We start from the raw sequence: 16,183 nt of genomic DNA, 5'->3' as shown, positions 1-16,183 counted from the left end.
GTCACAGAGCTGCTTTCTCTCTTGCTGAAAAGCCCTTTATGTGTGTGCAGGCAATGGGGTGCTCTGACCCCAGCACTCGTAGATTCAGACCATTGAAGTCCAGTTGTGGGTCTGGTTTGGGTGCCTGTGTGAGGAGCTGCCTGACTGACTCCAGGCAGAGGAGAGCACCAAGGGATGGGGGGACACTGCAGCAGGAGAGGGTTGTTTGTAAGTGTGTGCTCCTTGCCCCAGCTGCCTCTGCTGGGAGCCACTCCACTTTGGTACCATTGCAGTGGAGAATTCTGTTCCCACAAAAAGTCCAACTACCTCCACTCCTCCAATGTGTACAATGGATGTCTGTTAGAAGAGGTGTCACAATATTCAGCATATTTGACTGTAAAGGACCCAATTGGCTGAGCATCCCCCAGTTGTTTTGATCAGAGCAAGACTTGCCTGAAGGCTGGAGTTGCTGATTATATTACCTCAGAACATATATTAGAGAGGACAGCAGTGCTAGACATTTACTTTTCTCTGGCTTGGGAAATTCAATTAATTCCATTTAATCAGAGCACAAGTGAGTGCTCCAAATGCAGAGGCATTTGGGATTTTGCTGTAATGAATTGTCTTCTGTTTTCTGAGCATATAATACCATTCAGCAGAACCGGTGAAAATACAGTCTCTTTTTCAGAAAAGTTACCTGCTTAGGGTCCCTTTCTGGGCAAGAATGGGACATACTCCATTATCCTTCAGCCAAGTTCTCACAGTCCCTTCCCCTTTTATTCCTTACCTCACAAATGTCCTTCAGGTGCTTGATGTAGTCTCTCTCTGTGCTTATGATCTCATTGATGACGTTGGTCCTCATTTGGTCTTTGGTGGTCTGGCCCATCCCAAAGCGTCGGGAGTCGTCCTGTTTGCCCCCCTCTACCTTCAGGGGGTAATCTTCCATGGGCTCATCCTGGTTTACTCGAAGCTGTGCAGGCACACAAGATGTTCACTGTTTGTATTGCTAAACACAGCTCTGCCAAGGAAGTTTGGGTTAGTCGATTGAATGGCAGACGAAGAGTGAGCTCGGATAAGGTGTGAAGAGGGTGTGTATATTGCCTGGGAACAATTTCCCCTCGGGGAAGCTGAGGCCAGACAGTCACTTTGGGGAGGGTACTTTGAAGCCACATGGCAGCTGCTCCCACTGTGACATGGGTGGTTTTAAGCAGGCATTTCTTGTGGACAGAAGTCACAGAAATAATATGGAGTCCTTCAGGAAGAATACATAATCAGGACAAAAATGGTTTATCGAGTGAAATTTTCTTAAATATATGAAGGAGCACTTTGGGAGGGAGGGGAGAATCAGTGGATGGTTGGGTTTTTATCTAGCTTTATTGTTCTCGTACTGTCAATAACAGATGGCCCCTCGGTATCTGCTTCCTCAGGATTATTTAAAGAGAGTTCATTGCTAAAGTAAAAGCAGATAGAGCTGCCTGTGGGCACTACCATGGGAAGGAAGGGCACTACATGGCAGGGCTGTGTGGGACTCTCGGTCCCCCCATCAGATGGCAGCACAGCACGAGCAGAGGGAAGCACCAGGTTGGAGCCGTGCTGCGCTGCAGAGTCTGCTCTGTCACCGCCGCAAAGGGCCCGAGTTAAAGCTGGCACGTACTGGGGCATTTCACTTGTGAGCTTTCTTTTTTGTAGAACTATTGTAGCTCTCACAGTGCCCGCGGGAATACTTTGTACATGACTCAAAGGATCAGTCCCAGCACAGAGAAGGAGTGAAAGATAGGAAGTTAAAACACACATAATTATAGGAATTTTTAGTACAGTGACACAGAACTGCTGTAAACTTTTAATGTAGTTTCTTCTAGGCTCTATGACTTACCACTTGATACAAATATACCTACATATAAAAAACAGTGCATACCCCTCCCCTGTCAACACAGGCACAGATTACATTTACTCACTGCTGAAGCCCTCAAGATGTGCAATCCTGGTTCTCCTTCACAGTGAGCAGGACATCGGCAACACTTAGACCTTGGCCTGAAACTCATGTGGAGTGACAGAGTCCTGCAGACTGACCCAAGCTTTGAGACATCCCAGCCCTCCCTGCAGTGAGCTTGAGAGTCGGTGGTAATTAGCAGGAAATCTTCGCCTGGATGCTTGAGTAAGTGTTGTAATTCCTCTGTTAAAAGAATTTCTTACTCTGCATCCCTAATGGCTAGTACTAGTCTGCTTTACTCTTAAGATATTATGGCAGATTTTTTTCCAGCCAGGACAACAATTCAACTTATCAGTAACATGAAAGAAAAAAAATCTTTGTTTTCATTGCAAAAAAAAAAGCAGTTTTTGTCCCCACCAGTGCTGAGGTCTTGGTACTCTTACTTGGAAAAACATTCCACTGTTGGTAATAATTATCCAGCTGAGATCATCTCCTGCAACCTGTAACAAAGCATTTCAAAACTTCTCCAAGGACTTTTGCTACAGACACCAGATGACCTCGTGTCACCTCCTTTCAGCTTCACCTGGTTTTGGGTCACTTGTGATCTGAAGTGACCTGGATAAAGAGCTAAAGGGCTGAGAATCTCTGCCCTTAGACACCTAATTGCCTTTGCAGCACTGAGGAGCCTGCCCCGAGGTGGTGAAAGGTGTCAGGCACCCACACCGACAGTCACAGTCAGGAGAAAGGAAAAAAGCCTTTCTCCTCACAGCAGGACAGCAGAGCACAGCAGTTACCACCCTCCCACACTGCTGGTTTCCCTCCCACTTGCCCTGAGAGCTCAGATGTGTTTCAGAAAGCTCAGCTGGAAATTAAGCTTCTGCAGCATGCAGTTGGGACTGTCTGGGCTGGTCTGCACAGCTGTTCTGTGTGGGCTTTGTAGCTGGCACCAAGGGACAGCCTTGGCCCACAAGCACTGAGTGTCTCAGATTGCCCCAGATGACCGCCGGAACATTTTTTGTGTCTTTCTCCTCCATTTTTAAGTGCCTGGAATACAGTGCTGTGTGACAGCCCAGCAGCCTGGTCTAAGACAAGGTGTGTGTGTGAGTCAGGTGGGTGCATACTTTGGACGTGGCATTGCACTGGCCCCAGCACCAGCTGGAGAGAGGTGTCTTTGGTGCCATGCTCATCTATATTGCCTAAGTGGACAGTGGAGTTAAGACCTCTGCCAGCTGCATCAGGGATTCCTCCAGGAGAGTGTTGCTTGCTCCTGGAAGCGGATGCCATGTGCTTGGGCACAAATCAGCCTATCTACAGATAGGTTAGCAGGAGCCAGGCTGCAAACCACCAAACAGGGCAGCTCCCCAGCTGGCATGGCACAGCTCAGCTCCACTCCAGTCTGGAGCTGAACCCTTGGCCCTGATTTACTCATGTAGAGGGAGTTCTCCACACTGGTTGCTGCTCAGCCAGGAGGGCACCCCATACTGTAGCCACTTGTAGAGGAAGAGTACCAAGACATGCTGAACCAACTATCTCTAGCAGTGAGTCTGGAGGAGTCACCACAGAACATTAAACCTTGAGAAGAAGAACAAACACCTGGTGCTAATGGAGATGGCGCAAAGAAAGATCAAGGTCTTACCCGAACAAAGCTGGCTGGAAACCAGCCTTCACTGTCCAGAATCCTCCCCCACCACCACTCCTTGTTGGTGGCATCCATTACTTCGATGACTTCGCCGGCCTTGAATCCCAGCTCTTGGTCATCCATGGTGACATGGTCCCAGAGGGCTTCTGCGTACACCACGCTGCCATCGCTGATGAGCTGTGGGCAGAGCAGGTCAGACTGTCAGTCCCCCCACGACAGCAGCACCGTGTGCCAGCGTGCCTGCAGCTCTGGCAGCACGTGCTGGTAACTCTGTGCTCCCATGGGCAATGAGGAGTTAGTGCAAGGCTGGCAGTTGCTTTGCCTGACCCTGCTCTCAACAGCATTTGCTCAGAATCTCTTGGACACACTACATTTACTACCATAAAAACATAAATTCTGGTATTTCATACTGCTGACTTTGCCTCAGCCAGTAAACAAGGCTCAATGGTACCTTGTTTGTGGAGAATGCTCTGATGCTGCCAGTGCAGCTCCGCTTTGGAAAGCCTTGAAATAAATAAAACCTTGAGCATCAATATTTAGAGATGTACTTCAGAGCAGAAAGCATTTGGAGGCCTCAGAGCTACTCTGGGATGGATAGAGCCTGAAGCCTTTAAGGTGTTTAAATGTAGCACTTAAGGTGCTTAAAATAAGACTCCTGGAGAGTTTTAGGTAATTATACTGAGGAACAACAGTTATTTACTACATGCCCCATAGAGGCTCTACTCTAGGAAAAACAGGACCCCCAACAATGAAAAAAAACAGAACCAAAGCCCACGTGGCTGGAAGGTGCAAGGAGGCTCTTGAGCACAGTGATGCTGTGCCTGATGCCATTCTTGACCAATCACACCTCAGCTGTGGGGTAGCCAGGTACCACTTGGGTGCTGTTGCAGTGGTGTGTCTGTGGGCTGGTCCTGCTGGCCACTACAGCAGGAGTGCCCTATGCCACTGGTTTGTCAAGGTCAGTCTCCCTTGGATTTCGGCAACTACAGAGTACATGCACAGAGTTCTCAGGGCATGAGTGTACCTGGGACTGTCTGAACACCAAGGATTTTCCCAAGAAAGCAGAGTGCATACTGGAGTTCTGCTAAAAAGGACTTGGCCATTGTGGAGTGGCAGTGAAGGCCTATTTTTCTCCAGGAAAATGATGCAATGATGAATTATGGGAAGACAACGGGAAGACAGTCTGTGAGGCACAAGGGAGAAAGAGAAAAGCTGTAGGAAACCCACAATCCCTGGTAGGTGTCACAGCACTGCAGCAGCATCACCACAGTGCACGGGCCAGCCTTGCACCTTGGGCTGCTCGGTCACCCGGAGCTATCCACTGCTCTGGGTTACTGCTTCTGCCTCTCCACAAAGGAGAGAGATGCACGTTGGAAAAGAATGTCAGGATAATCGTGAACTGAGTAAATCAGAAGAGGGTTAACGAGGCATTTGAAAGAAAATTGAAATGCATTCTGCCTTTGGATAGCAAATGCCCCTTCACTGAACCAGAAACAGCTTAATGCAGTGTCTCCATTCTGACAAAAATAACGGGATGATGGGGAAGAAGAGGGTGAGAGGTTCCCAGTTATCTACGCAGTTGGTGTGTAGCCAGAGCTAGGTGGGATGCAGTGGAGTGATGCTATGTATATCTCTGTGAAAGCAGGGGATGGAGATCCATGTGGCAGCAAAAACAAAAGGGTTATTGATGTATTAAAAACAGCAGAAGTGCCTCAGAATGGTCATGTAGAAATTAGAGCCTCTCTCCCCCAAAAAGGTGCTGGGATCAGCCCAACTGAAGTGCATCCACACTAAGGCACACAGGATGAGAAACAAACAGGAGGAGCCGAAGGCTATGGTGTAGAAGGAAAACTAGGATACAAGTGCCACCACAGAAATGTTGTGGGATGACTCTCACAACTGGAGTGCTGCAGTGGGTGGCCATAAATCCTTCAGAAGGGACAGGCATGGAAGGAGAGGCAGTGGGGGAGCACTGTATGTGAGGGAGTGTTTTGCCTGTCAAGAGCTTGATGATGGTGATGACAGGGTTGAGTATTCCCCCTCCTGAGGGGCAGCAGAGGAGCAGGCACTGATCTCTGCTCTCTGGTGACCAGTGACAGGACCCACAGGGATGGCCTGAAGCTGTGTCAGGGCAGGTTTAGGTTTGATATCAGGAAAAGGTTCTTTCCCCAGAGGGTGGCTGGGCACTGAACAGGCTCCCCAGGATCATGGCCCCAAGGCTGCCAGAGCTCAAGGAACATTTGGACAACACTCTCAGACACAGGGTGGGATTCTTGGGGTGTCTGTGCAGGGCCAGAAGTTGGACTTTGGTGATCTTTGTGTGTCGCTTCCAACTCAGGATATTCTATGATTCTCTGAATATATTTATCCATGATCTGGATGAGGGGATTGAGAGCACCCTCAGTAATTTAGAGGTTTTGGCTTTTTAACATAAAGCAGTGACAACAAGAGTAGGGAGGAGAGTGGATGTAAAAATGTATTTTTCCAAACTTGGCTATCAGACTTCAGCTCCAGAAGAGCAGCTGGGCCGTGGGTGACAGCGGGTGTAGCTCACAAAAGAGCTCTGCTGCTGCTTTGGGCAATCTGCCTGCGCACAGCCCATCCATTTGCTTTAGGACTTCAGGGACTGGTGCCTGTGCAGACCACAAACTGAGCCCAGCTCCTCCTGCTGCAGGGAGGGAGCGGTAACAGGGTGAGGGGGTGGCTGGAGCCAAGCACCTGCCCTCCCCTGGCGCAGTGCTGGGCACTCACTTGCACTTAGGTGAGCCCCACACCAGGTGACAGCAGCTGCTGCTGTGCCCTGCTGCATTACGCATCCCTGCGGGAAGGGATGGCTGTTCCTGATGGCTCAGGAAGTGGGCATAGGCTGGTAAACCTTTGCAAGAGTGGCATCCAGCAGACTTTTCAACATCCAAACTGTGACCAGCACATACAGAACATGGCTCTTTCTCAGACAAAATACCTTTGCTCTGTGCTTAAATATGCCAGCCTGGATCAGTGCTCCAAGTACAATGTGGAGGCTGGCACACACACCATGGCCATTACCAGAGAGAGACTTCCTCCAGCACTGAGATGATCACACAAACAGAGCACTGGTGATGTGAAGGCATTAAAACCACACAGTACCAAGCTGTCACCTCTTGGTAACTAGATGAGAAGACAAGAGACCAAGCCTGACCTAGCATTAACAGCACAGAGGGCTGATACACTCAGCTCATGGAGCCACATGGTTCTACTCAGTCACTGAAAGCCATGGGGCTGAGTAGAGAATCCTCAGCTGGTATTTTAGTCCATACATTAATATGAATACCTTAAATTTTCCCTATTCAACAACAGCCATGCTGTGGATATGATTTGCAAAATACAGGAAGTCACAACTCTGGGATAACCAGCCTGGCCAAATAGGCAGGCAAGACACTGCCAGTTCTCATGCAAAGGAATAAATAAAAAAAAATACACCTGAACAACAGGCCAGGATTTGTTTAACTGACAACAAACATCATGTTTCTAGGGAGGAATGATGGACTATATGGACTAAAGCACGAAATAAAGAGCAAAAAAATATTTCATCTGTTCTTGGGATTATCTCAATTAATTTGATACAGCAGCACTTAACACACCTTCATGTGTTCAGGCTGACAGGCTCTGCCTGGTCCTCTCCCTGCCCTGCTTCCTCCTGTGCTGGTACCCTGGGGTGGGCAGGGGCAGACCTGGATGCTGAGCAGTGCTCAGGGATCACCGTGGGCTGGGCTCTGCTTCTCTTTGCCACCAGTTCAGGCTTATGCTGCTATTTTCCATTGTATCCAGTCCAACTCCTAGGCTGATACAAGAATACCAAATACACCCAGTGAAACAGCCCCTTTCCCAGAGCAGGTACTGTTGGGTAACTCTGAGCCAGGACTGGCATTTCCATGGCACAGGAGCACCTACGGTGACACACATCACTGCAGCAAGGAGAGCTGCCCAGCTGGGGTCAGAGTGCTGCCCTGTCCTGCCCTGGGGGCAAGCTGCTACGGGAAGGAGGGTCAGGACTCTCCCTGCCCAGGGAGGACAAAACACACCAGAAGATAAAAGGGTTTTGGCAAAATGTGTTCGAGGTGGCACAATCAAGCTCTGCTGAGGGAGCTGCTTGGCTTCCAGAGGAGCAGGGATGGAAGGTAATGCTCACCACTGCCAAACATGGCACCTCCTCGGCTCAAAAGGCTCAGCTCACCACATGTTTGATCTTTGCAATTAAAGCAAGGTTTGAAAAACAACTACTAATTTTCATGAAACAACATTTATGTGCTGGCTTTGTAATGTCAAGGACAACTCAGTACGTGTTCTTGAAGAGGCCCAAACAAGTGTATAGCAGAGAAAAGTTAGAAGACAGAATGCAAACCAGCCACCCCACAGCTGCTCTAGCTCCTGCAGCTGGCAGTGGGGAAAACAATCAGAAATCAACATTTTTCTTTGTTTATAAAATCATTTAACTTTGTAGACAGCAGCATTTGCAACCCAAAGGCAGCACTAACACAGATGCTTTGAATCTGAAAATCGAGGGCAGCTCTGCTACTGCCCTGGCCTTTCTGTGTCCCCACTGCAGCCCCAGGCTCCTGTTCCAGCCCTCCCCGCTGCGAGGGGAAGGTGCTGGGGCAGCTCCTCCCGTGGCACAGATGGAGGGGGAGGATCAGTGCATGGCTCCTCCGAGCAGTGTCTAGACAGAGGCTGCCAAGGAGGAGATGCAGCCAGGGCTGTTGCACAGAGCTGCCCCAAATCAAGTCCATTACATGTGGGCAAACAGATCCAGCATGTCAGGGCCCATTCTATGGGCTTGTTTGCGTTGCAGCTACTTGGTCCCTGTCTGTCTCAGGCTGGACACCTTGACACAATTACCTTGTGTGTCCTGGTCTTGTTCTGACAGGACCTCCAGGCAATACTAACAGAGATGAAAGATCTCAGCAATTTACAGGAGTGATGAGGATGCCTTTAGGAAATATTTATCTTTGAGCTACTCGTTTCTATTTGAATAAAATTTGAATAGCTTTCTCTTGACAATGCCAAGTACAGCAGATCATGCAGAGCTAAAAAATAAACCCAGGAGCATCAAAAGAACTGGGAAAAGGGAAGTTCAGGGAGAAGGTGCCAATAGAATGGAATTTATTTTTCAGCTCTGTGACCCTAAAACAGACATGTTCCGCAAAGACCACCTCAGACCAGCCCTTCCTGGTGAGCTAAAATGGTTGCCATGAAGCCTGTGCTCATTGCTTGACCTCCCGAACTTGTGTGTTACAGACTGAAGCTGAACTGGTCTAGCACACCAAACATTTAAGCCCTGCAGCAGTCCTGATCCCAGAGGCAAAGCCCTCCCACAGCTCCAGTTTCTTCACCAGTCACTTTGCTTCCAGAGCTTCTCCTCTGCCTCTCTCATGCAAGGTGCAGCAGAGGAGTGAAAGAAAAATTACTTATGCACTTGCCCCAAAGTAGTGCTTCATTCACACAAATACTTATTTTCTCTGAACATGGGCAGAAGCCAACTGGCCTCTGCCTTGAACAGAACCCACGGGACAGTTCTGAAATTGTCCTGACACCTTGCTCTTGCTTCCTCTCAAAATTTTTAGCTTCACTGTCTAATGATGGACAACAGAGATTAAATTTATCTCACAGAGCTTCTGTCATCTGAGCAGCAGGCACTGAGTCTGAACGAGTTATCTGGATTGTATTTTGGGAGCATCTCCCCCTGTGGGGAGAGACAGGCACCCCAGGGAAGGGCTCATCAGCATCTCTCTGAGCATGATGAGCTAAGCAAGCCCCTGGGGTTCCTGTCTCCCCTCACTGCCAGGCAAGAATTCGGGCTTGCTCTGCTAGACTGGACTTGCTGCCTGGCTGCAGGGTGCCAGAACCACTGACAGCTCTGCAGCCACAGCAAACACTTCATTGCTTCTTGCTGCTCCTCTGCCCTCGTGTTCCAGGGTAACACGAGCCCTCCCTGCCAGTGTGACAGCGGGCATGTGTCCCCTCGTGGGCAGTGCTCGTGTTCATTGCTTCATTCACAGGCCCACACACCCTGCCTCCAGTCAAGCCGTGCCCTTGGCATTTGTTGCCCTTTTGCCTGCACTGTAAGCTGCATATTTTTCAGCACAGATTTTTGAGACTGATTAAGGATAGTGGAGGACTCCCAGGCATTTACCAAGCACTGCAGATCTCCATTCAAAATGTTGGAGTTTGACAGTGATTCTCCTTAACAAATCTAAAAAGTCAGTCAACAAAGATCTTAATCCAGCTAAGTGTGCTACACTGATATTCCACAGTGCTGCTTTTTTAATCAGTGCCTGTAGTTAAGCTCCTCATGTGACATGTAGTACAGCTGCTTCCATTTACCAAACATTCAAAATTTGTCATCACATTTATTTGGTAAGAACTATTTTCCACAAAACCATTCTGACTGGCATTAATTACATTATTCCCTTTTATTTATATCATCTGAGTCCTGATTGCCCCTCAGAAGTGATTTAAACAGATGGGAAGAGGAGGAGGGTCCCCCCCCCGCAGCAGGCAAGGAGAAGCTTTGAAAGCTCCCTTTTTCCAGTGCTGCAGGAGGAGGGAAGCAGCCCTTGTGGGAAGTGGAGGAGGCAGAGCTGTGCTTCATGCTGAGTGAACCTGTGTGTAAAGAGTCTGGCATGAGAAAGCCTGCCAGGTGCAAGTCCCCTAGGTGCCATTAAATGTGATCCTTCAAACTCCAGAGTGGTGCAAGAACCTCCCAGTTCCTCACCTAAGATGTGGGAGCTGATTATTACAATGCAAAAGAAAACAACTTGAAAATTGCTTTCAACCTTTTACTTTTGGCTGAAATAATTCAGGAAAGTTCTTCTGAAAGAGTGAGGATAGTCACCTGTAGCTAAGGACGACACCTAAATCACCTCAACCCTGTCAGTGCCCTCAGTACTCCAACCATCGCTCTCCCATGACCTGTCAAGGGAGTCTGCTAATTTGGGGAACTAAGATCCTTAAGTTTTGGCATAAGGAAAAGCCAGGAGCAAAGCCCTTCTCATGCCTCTCAGTAACTCTGCGACAGGTTGTCTTTGTATCACACTTTACAGTTGCACATTGCAGCTGCTGGCAACATGTACAGTAAGCAAAGCTGTAAAATAGCTTCCATTTTAACCTGCCAAACAATTTTCCAGAGGACATTTGTTGAAAGTTCTGTATATAACACATTTATTTCCTGGTATAAGTGGAATGTATTTTCATTCTTTCTAAACAAGTAGATACAACACTGAGTGACAGGGTGACAAAATGGCAAAGAAATTCTACACTGACAAATGTAACACAAACAATATCAAACACAAGTGACCGACTAAATGAGCTGCTCCTCAGGAATGTCTCTGCAGACCCATTTAAGAAAATATTGGCCCTCTCCATCAGGGTCAGAAAGCCCAAACATCAGGAATGACTCAGAAAGAGAGAGGAGAACTAGGCAAGGCACAAAGAGCAGCATGAATCAAACGTGAGAAGAATTTCTAGGCCAGCACAAGCTAAACAGACCTTGAAGTTGCAACAGAGACAGGTGGATGGAGGGTGGCCATGAGCTGAAGGCTTAAAAAAAGGTTATTTCTAATCCAGGCTGCTGGGTGCCCAGTGAAACCACCAGGCAAGAAGCTTGGTACAAAAGCAGTACCTTTTCCCTGTGGTGCGTAATTATGCTGTGCCACAGGAAACCCCACAGCCGAACACAGAGATGATTTTAAAAAAGATTAAGCAAATGTATGTCCTTGAAGGACATTTAAACACATCCTGTCTGGATACAGCCCATCAAGGACGTTAAACACAGCTGGGAAGGGACACAAGGCAAAGGGCAAAGAGCCAGGCCATACTTGCCCTTATTCCTGAGCAGTGACCCAAGTCACAGGTAAAAGTGTCACTGGCTGGCCCTACAGGCCTGGGCATTAGGGCAGTAAAATTTATCTCACAGAGCAGTAGGACATTAGGGTAGTAAAAAGCATAGAAGGAAAGAAATGTTGACTACTCATATTACCCACAGATACTTCTTAAAAACAGTGAGCCCTGAAAATGTTGACCTGGCAGGCACAGATACATCCCATGAGGTACAGCAACACTGTCACTCAGGTGGAAAATTAGCAGTTGCCAACACAGTAATTACAGGGACATTAGGATGTCCCCTGGGGTAGGGCTGTTTCTCTCCTGGCTGGGACTCCTCAGCGCTTCCACGCAGCTTCGATATAACAGATCCCACACACTCCATCCTACATGAGCAACCCTTGCCAGGCACACACATCTGGAGTAGCCATTCATCCCTACACATGGATGTCTAACTCTTGGTATCCTTTTTTTTCTCCAGAAAGGAGGATGAAAGTGTACCCACGGAAAGCTGGCCGTCCAGATATTGCCTGGGAGAAAGAGTCCCTGCACAGGTCACAGGAGCAGGTATGTGCCACATCCTCACTCAAAATGTCCAGAAAGGCCTTTGCAATTAAGAGTTCAAAGGACCTCAAAACCTCCTTAAAGACAGAGAACTTAAGTCATTCCAAGGCTCTAAATCAGCTTAAACTCATCTAAGGCCCTACAGTGTTTTAAGCATTTTAAACCCATCTAAAGCCTTAAAGTGGCTTAAGGAGCTTGAAATACTCTAAGGCTTAAAAGTGGTTTAAGAAACTCTAACTTTTGGCTAACTCACTCCTTATACCTCTCCCAGCTGTGGCACCCCTCACTCCTCACCAAGCCACACAGTCCCATTTACCCCAGACAGCCCAGATGCCACTGGAACAGCACCTGGAAAGTGTCCATATACTCTTCTCCTACTTTCTTTGGTTTCAAAGACTGGAAAGGTGCGAGGCCTGGAGTTGAACTCTCAGGTTTGAACAAGACTTTGACCTAGGGCTCACACATCTACAAAGTTTGTAGTTTCTGGTTCTAGTTTGGCTGTAGATGAAAATTGTGTCAGATTGCCTGACTCCCCACTTCACCTCACCAGGAGTTTTGAAGTCTACACTCACTGCAGAGGATGAAGCAAACCTGGTTAACACAACTTTTGTATTTTCTGATGCCCTGAATTTAACTGTACGACCTGAGAACAGAAACGGCCCAGGATGTTTCTGTTTGGTTGTTCACACATTTAAAAGTGATTGCTGTTGCATCTTGTTTACACTATCATTTCGCAGACACCCAAGTAGAAACTATTTTCATCAGAAAATTTTATTTAATGCTACATTAACACATTTCTGTGTCACTTATGCTTTGCCCGTTCTCCTCTTGCTGCTGCTGCAGGACTACCCTTCCCTTGTGCACTCCCACCGGCACATTCCCTTGGGATATTTCCTCTCCTTTTCCCTCTCTGCAGGACAGCTCCTGATTCCACTGCATCTCCCACAACTTAATTTTGGAATTTTGCCTATCTACCTCCTCTTTTGCTTTCTCTTTCATCATTATTTCTTTGGACAAATGAGGAATATACTCTACAGATCCCTCAGGATAATGTATCCAAACCAGTTCAGCTGTAGCTATTCTGACACACAGATTTATTGAGGATAAATGCTGCATCCTGGCTCCTTGAAGAAGGAAAGGAAAAGGAACCATAAAGGTCCCAGGCTTTCTGCCTGCTGATGACTCTTGCTATGCCCTTCCCCTAAGAGATACAGCAAGTTACAGAATCAGTTACAGCTTGAAGGCAAATTAATCTAAATTTGTTTTACAAATAAGGTTAAAGAAAACATTTAAAAGCAGATACAAATCGCATTGACTAACAAACCCTTCTGAATCATCCAAAGGTCAGCATCCAGCCCACAACACAGTGCATGGCTTTCCTTTCCCTGTGTGTGCATGAGTTAATTTTAATGGAACACACTGCAAAAAACATGTTGAAATCAGTTGTACTGCTCCTATCTCCTGTGAAAACATCTCCCTTGAATTAAACTGTGCCAAAGTCTGTACAACACTGGCAGGTGCTGGCAGACATGCTGGGCCAACACAGATTGTTTATCAGTTTCCATGACGTAGCTCAAAGATGGTCTCCCTGCCTCAAAAGAACCATGCACAGTTTAGTATCCATTTTCTTTCTTCACTTTTTCCTGAGAGAAACCTACAGGGTTTTGGTGACACAAAACTTACAATTTCTACCACTACCACCACCCCCCATCCACTTTCTGGTGATCTCTTTCCCATTGTACACACACTGAGCTAGATCCTTTCTTCACAGAACTAAGAATTGCTGTTTGTCCTATTGTTTGAAAATGGGGCAGAGGAAAATCTGAATAACAGATAGAGGAGAAGAACAAAAAAAGACCTTGATAATGTCTCACTGTCAGGCAAAGGAGGCTGACTAAGCCTTTGTTTTTGGTTAATATCTGTAAATATAAAAATGAGTCATTTCTTTTGTAGTCCCTACAGAAGGTTCTTCAAGTTATGTACACCCCAGGAAAAAACCACCTTTTCCTATTTTCCTACCTCTGCTAGGTAAAGAAGACGTTCAGGAAGCAGCAGCTTCCTGGGATCTTCTGAGGCCCTGTACTATTATGCTTTTGAATATATCCATTTTATTCATTTGTCTCACATCCACATGATCTGGATGATGAGATTTAATGGCCTAAATAAAGCCAAGGCCTCAAACCAGAACCACATTCCTGTTTCCAAGACCACATGGCAAACATGCCCTCTAACTGCAGGTGACCAGAGCAGCAGGACACAGCTTCTTTGGTCCAAATAGGAAATCGTACACCTCCTGCTGTGCACCAGTTCTTACTTCAGTCACCCTGACTCCCTGCACAATCCTCCCATAGTGGCCACAGCTTTCCAGTAGGACAAAGCAGAGGCAACTCAGCTTCAGCCGAGCACGTTCTGGTAGGTAAGGCAGCGATGGACTCCTGCCATTCCCAGCACTCCTCTCTTGGCATCCAGTGCAAATCTTCTCACTACATAATTAGATAATGCTTACTATAACAAGTCCTGACTCCTGGGCACTACAGGTGTGAACTGGGATGCTAAAAATACCAAGTCATGACTCCTTAGCAGCCTGTCTTTTACTAATCTCCTGCTGGAACTATTTCATTTGCTGAGGTGAGGAAAGCTGTGTTAGGCTGCTGCTGAGAGATCCTGGTGTAGCTGCTTGGATTCACACGTGATGCCTCTATAAAGTGGTTTTATTTCCATATAATGTTTTCCACAACACTGCAGATACCCAACATGCCAGGAACAGACCAGCTCATGGTTCAGAACAAGCACAAGCAGTCAAGCCCTGCTGTCCCTGTGCTGCCTGGAGCTGCAGTACCTCAAAGGCTGTAGGCGCTGGGCCTGGAAATACCACTCATGTACTGCCCCTGCACAGTGGCCACTACAAACCAGCACAGCTGGCAGGAGACCACACACTGATCCCATACTGACTGATTCTTGAGCTGATATCCCAAATAGACACAGCACTGAACAAGCACAAGATTTTCAGGTGTGCTGTTTGCTCCATGCCCTGTGTCCCCTTGGCTTTGCCCAGGAGCCTGCTCTGGACAGGAGCAGCTGCAGGAAGGACAGAGAGGGCTGAAGGCAACCCTTATTCCCCCAGCTGGTGGAGGCTCTACTTGCTCTACCACCAAGGGACAGCAGAGATTCAGGTGCCCAGTATCAAACTGGTGCTTTTTGGAAGGAAAAGCATGCTGGAAGGGGCTGTGCTAGGGTCTCACTCCAGGGAGGGAGAAGGGAAAGACAAGACCTCTGTGCTGCAGTGGGACGGGTGGGACCAGAGCCCTTGTTCCAGAGGGGCCAGATCTCCTGGGTAGTTGCAAGGGAGAGCAAACTCCCCAATTTCCCTCTTAGTGGTCCTTCACACCTGACTGACTGAAAGGCTGACCAACGCCCTCTTGGTACTTGGGGAGACATTTTTCTTTTAGCACCTCCAACGCAGGTGAGCTATCACATTTATCAGTACAAATGCAGAAAGCTTGCATGCACACAACAGGACAGAGAAAGCCAGTGTGGTGTGGGATAGGTCCATGCCACCTCTCTGAGTCCCATTTCGGTCACTGCCAAGTGCACACACAGAGTGGGTACATTGTATGTGGCAACCAGAGTCATGCCTGGAGCAATCCTGGCCAAAGAACACATACAAAGATTCATATAAGACATAATTTTATTCCAGTTTGCAGCACATTCTGTAGTTAACAAGGCCAGTGACACAGCATCAATTAACAAGTACTCTCCCTCTTGAAATCTTTCTTTATCGTGCAAAAAGTGGCTTCTTTTGTTGTGTGTTAATTTTTTAATTTATTTTAAATCAAAACACTGGAAGCTGTAATTAAAAGTAATTGTTGATGGTATCATCCTAAGTGCTTACTGTGTTTCTTATCTGGCCAGCTCATGCCTTGGATTCCAAGAATAAATCACAAAGACAGAATCACCACAGAAATGAGTTTAGCCTGGGAGAACAAATTAAGCAAAGATATAATCTAAAGCCCAGATCTCCCTTTGGAAATGATGTCTTGGTCTCAAACCCCTGTTCACAGATGCTCTTTGCTCTCACAAGGCTCAAAGCAGAGCAGTAGCAGAGCTCTTGTCTGTTACACGTTCTGGTGAACTTGCCCCATGCAGCACCGCACATCCCTGTCCCTACAGGGCTCAGGGCACCGCACAGCACATCCCTGTCCCTGCAGGGCTCA

General features: G+C 47.5%; 1 protein-coding gene across 2 annotated transcripts in view; it reads right to left on the bottom strand.

Annotated features, from left to right (window-relative positions):
* Positions 1–16,183, bottom strand: part of ARHGEF4 (Rho guanine nucleotide exchange factor 4) — a 173,481-nt gene that overhangs the window by 12,696 nt on the left and 144,602 nt on the right. For both annotated transcript variants that reach the window (XM_042024511.1, XM_042024512.1), the window contains 2 exons: positions 3,546–3,725; positions 767–949 (listed from right to left, as the gene is read on the bottom strand). In XM_042024511.1, the coding sequence (XP_041880445.1) occupies positions 767–949; positions 3,546–3,725 (363 nt within the window). The remainder of the gene's footprint in view (positions 1–766; positions 950–3,545; positions 3,726–16,183) is intronic.

Source organism: Corvus kubaryi, unplaced genomic scaffold (genome assembly GCF_017639235.1).
Source record: "Corvus kubaryi isolate FWS band 111438036 unplaced genomic scaffold, C.kubaryi_AGA036_p1.0 37264, whole genome shotgun sequence".
NCBI lineage: Eukaryota > Metazoa > Chordata > Aves > Passeriformes > Corvidae > Corvus > Corvus kubaryi.
The sequence above is the reverse complement of the archived record's forward strand: the minus strand, read 5'-3'. Positions and strand labels throughout refer to the sequence as shown.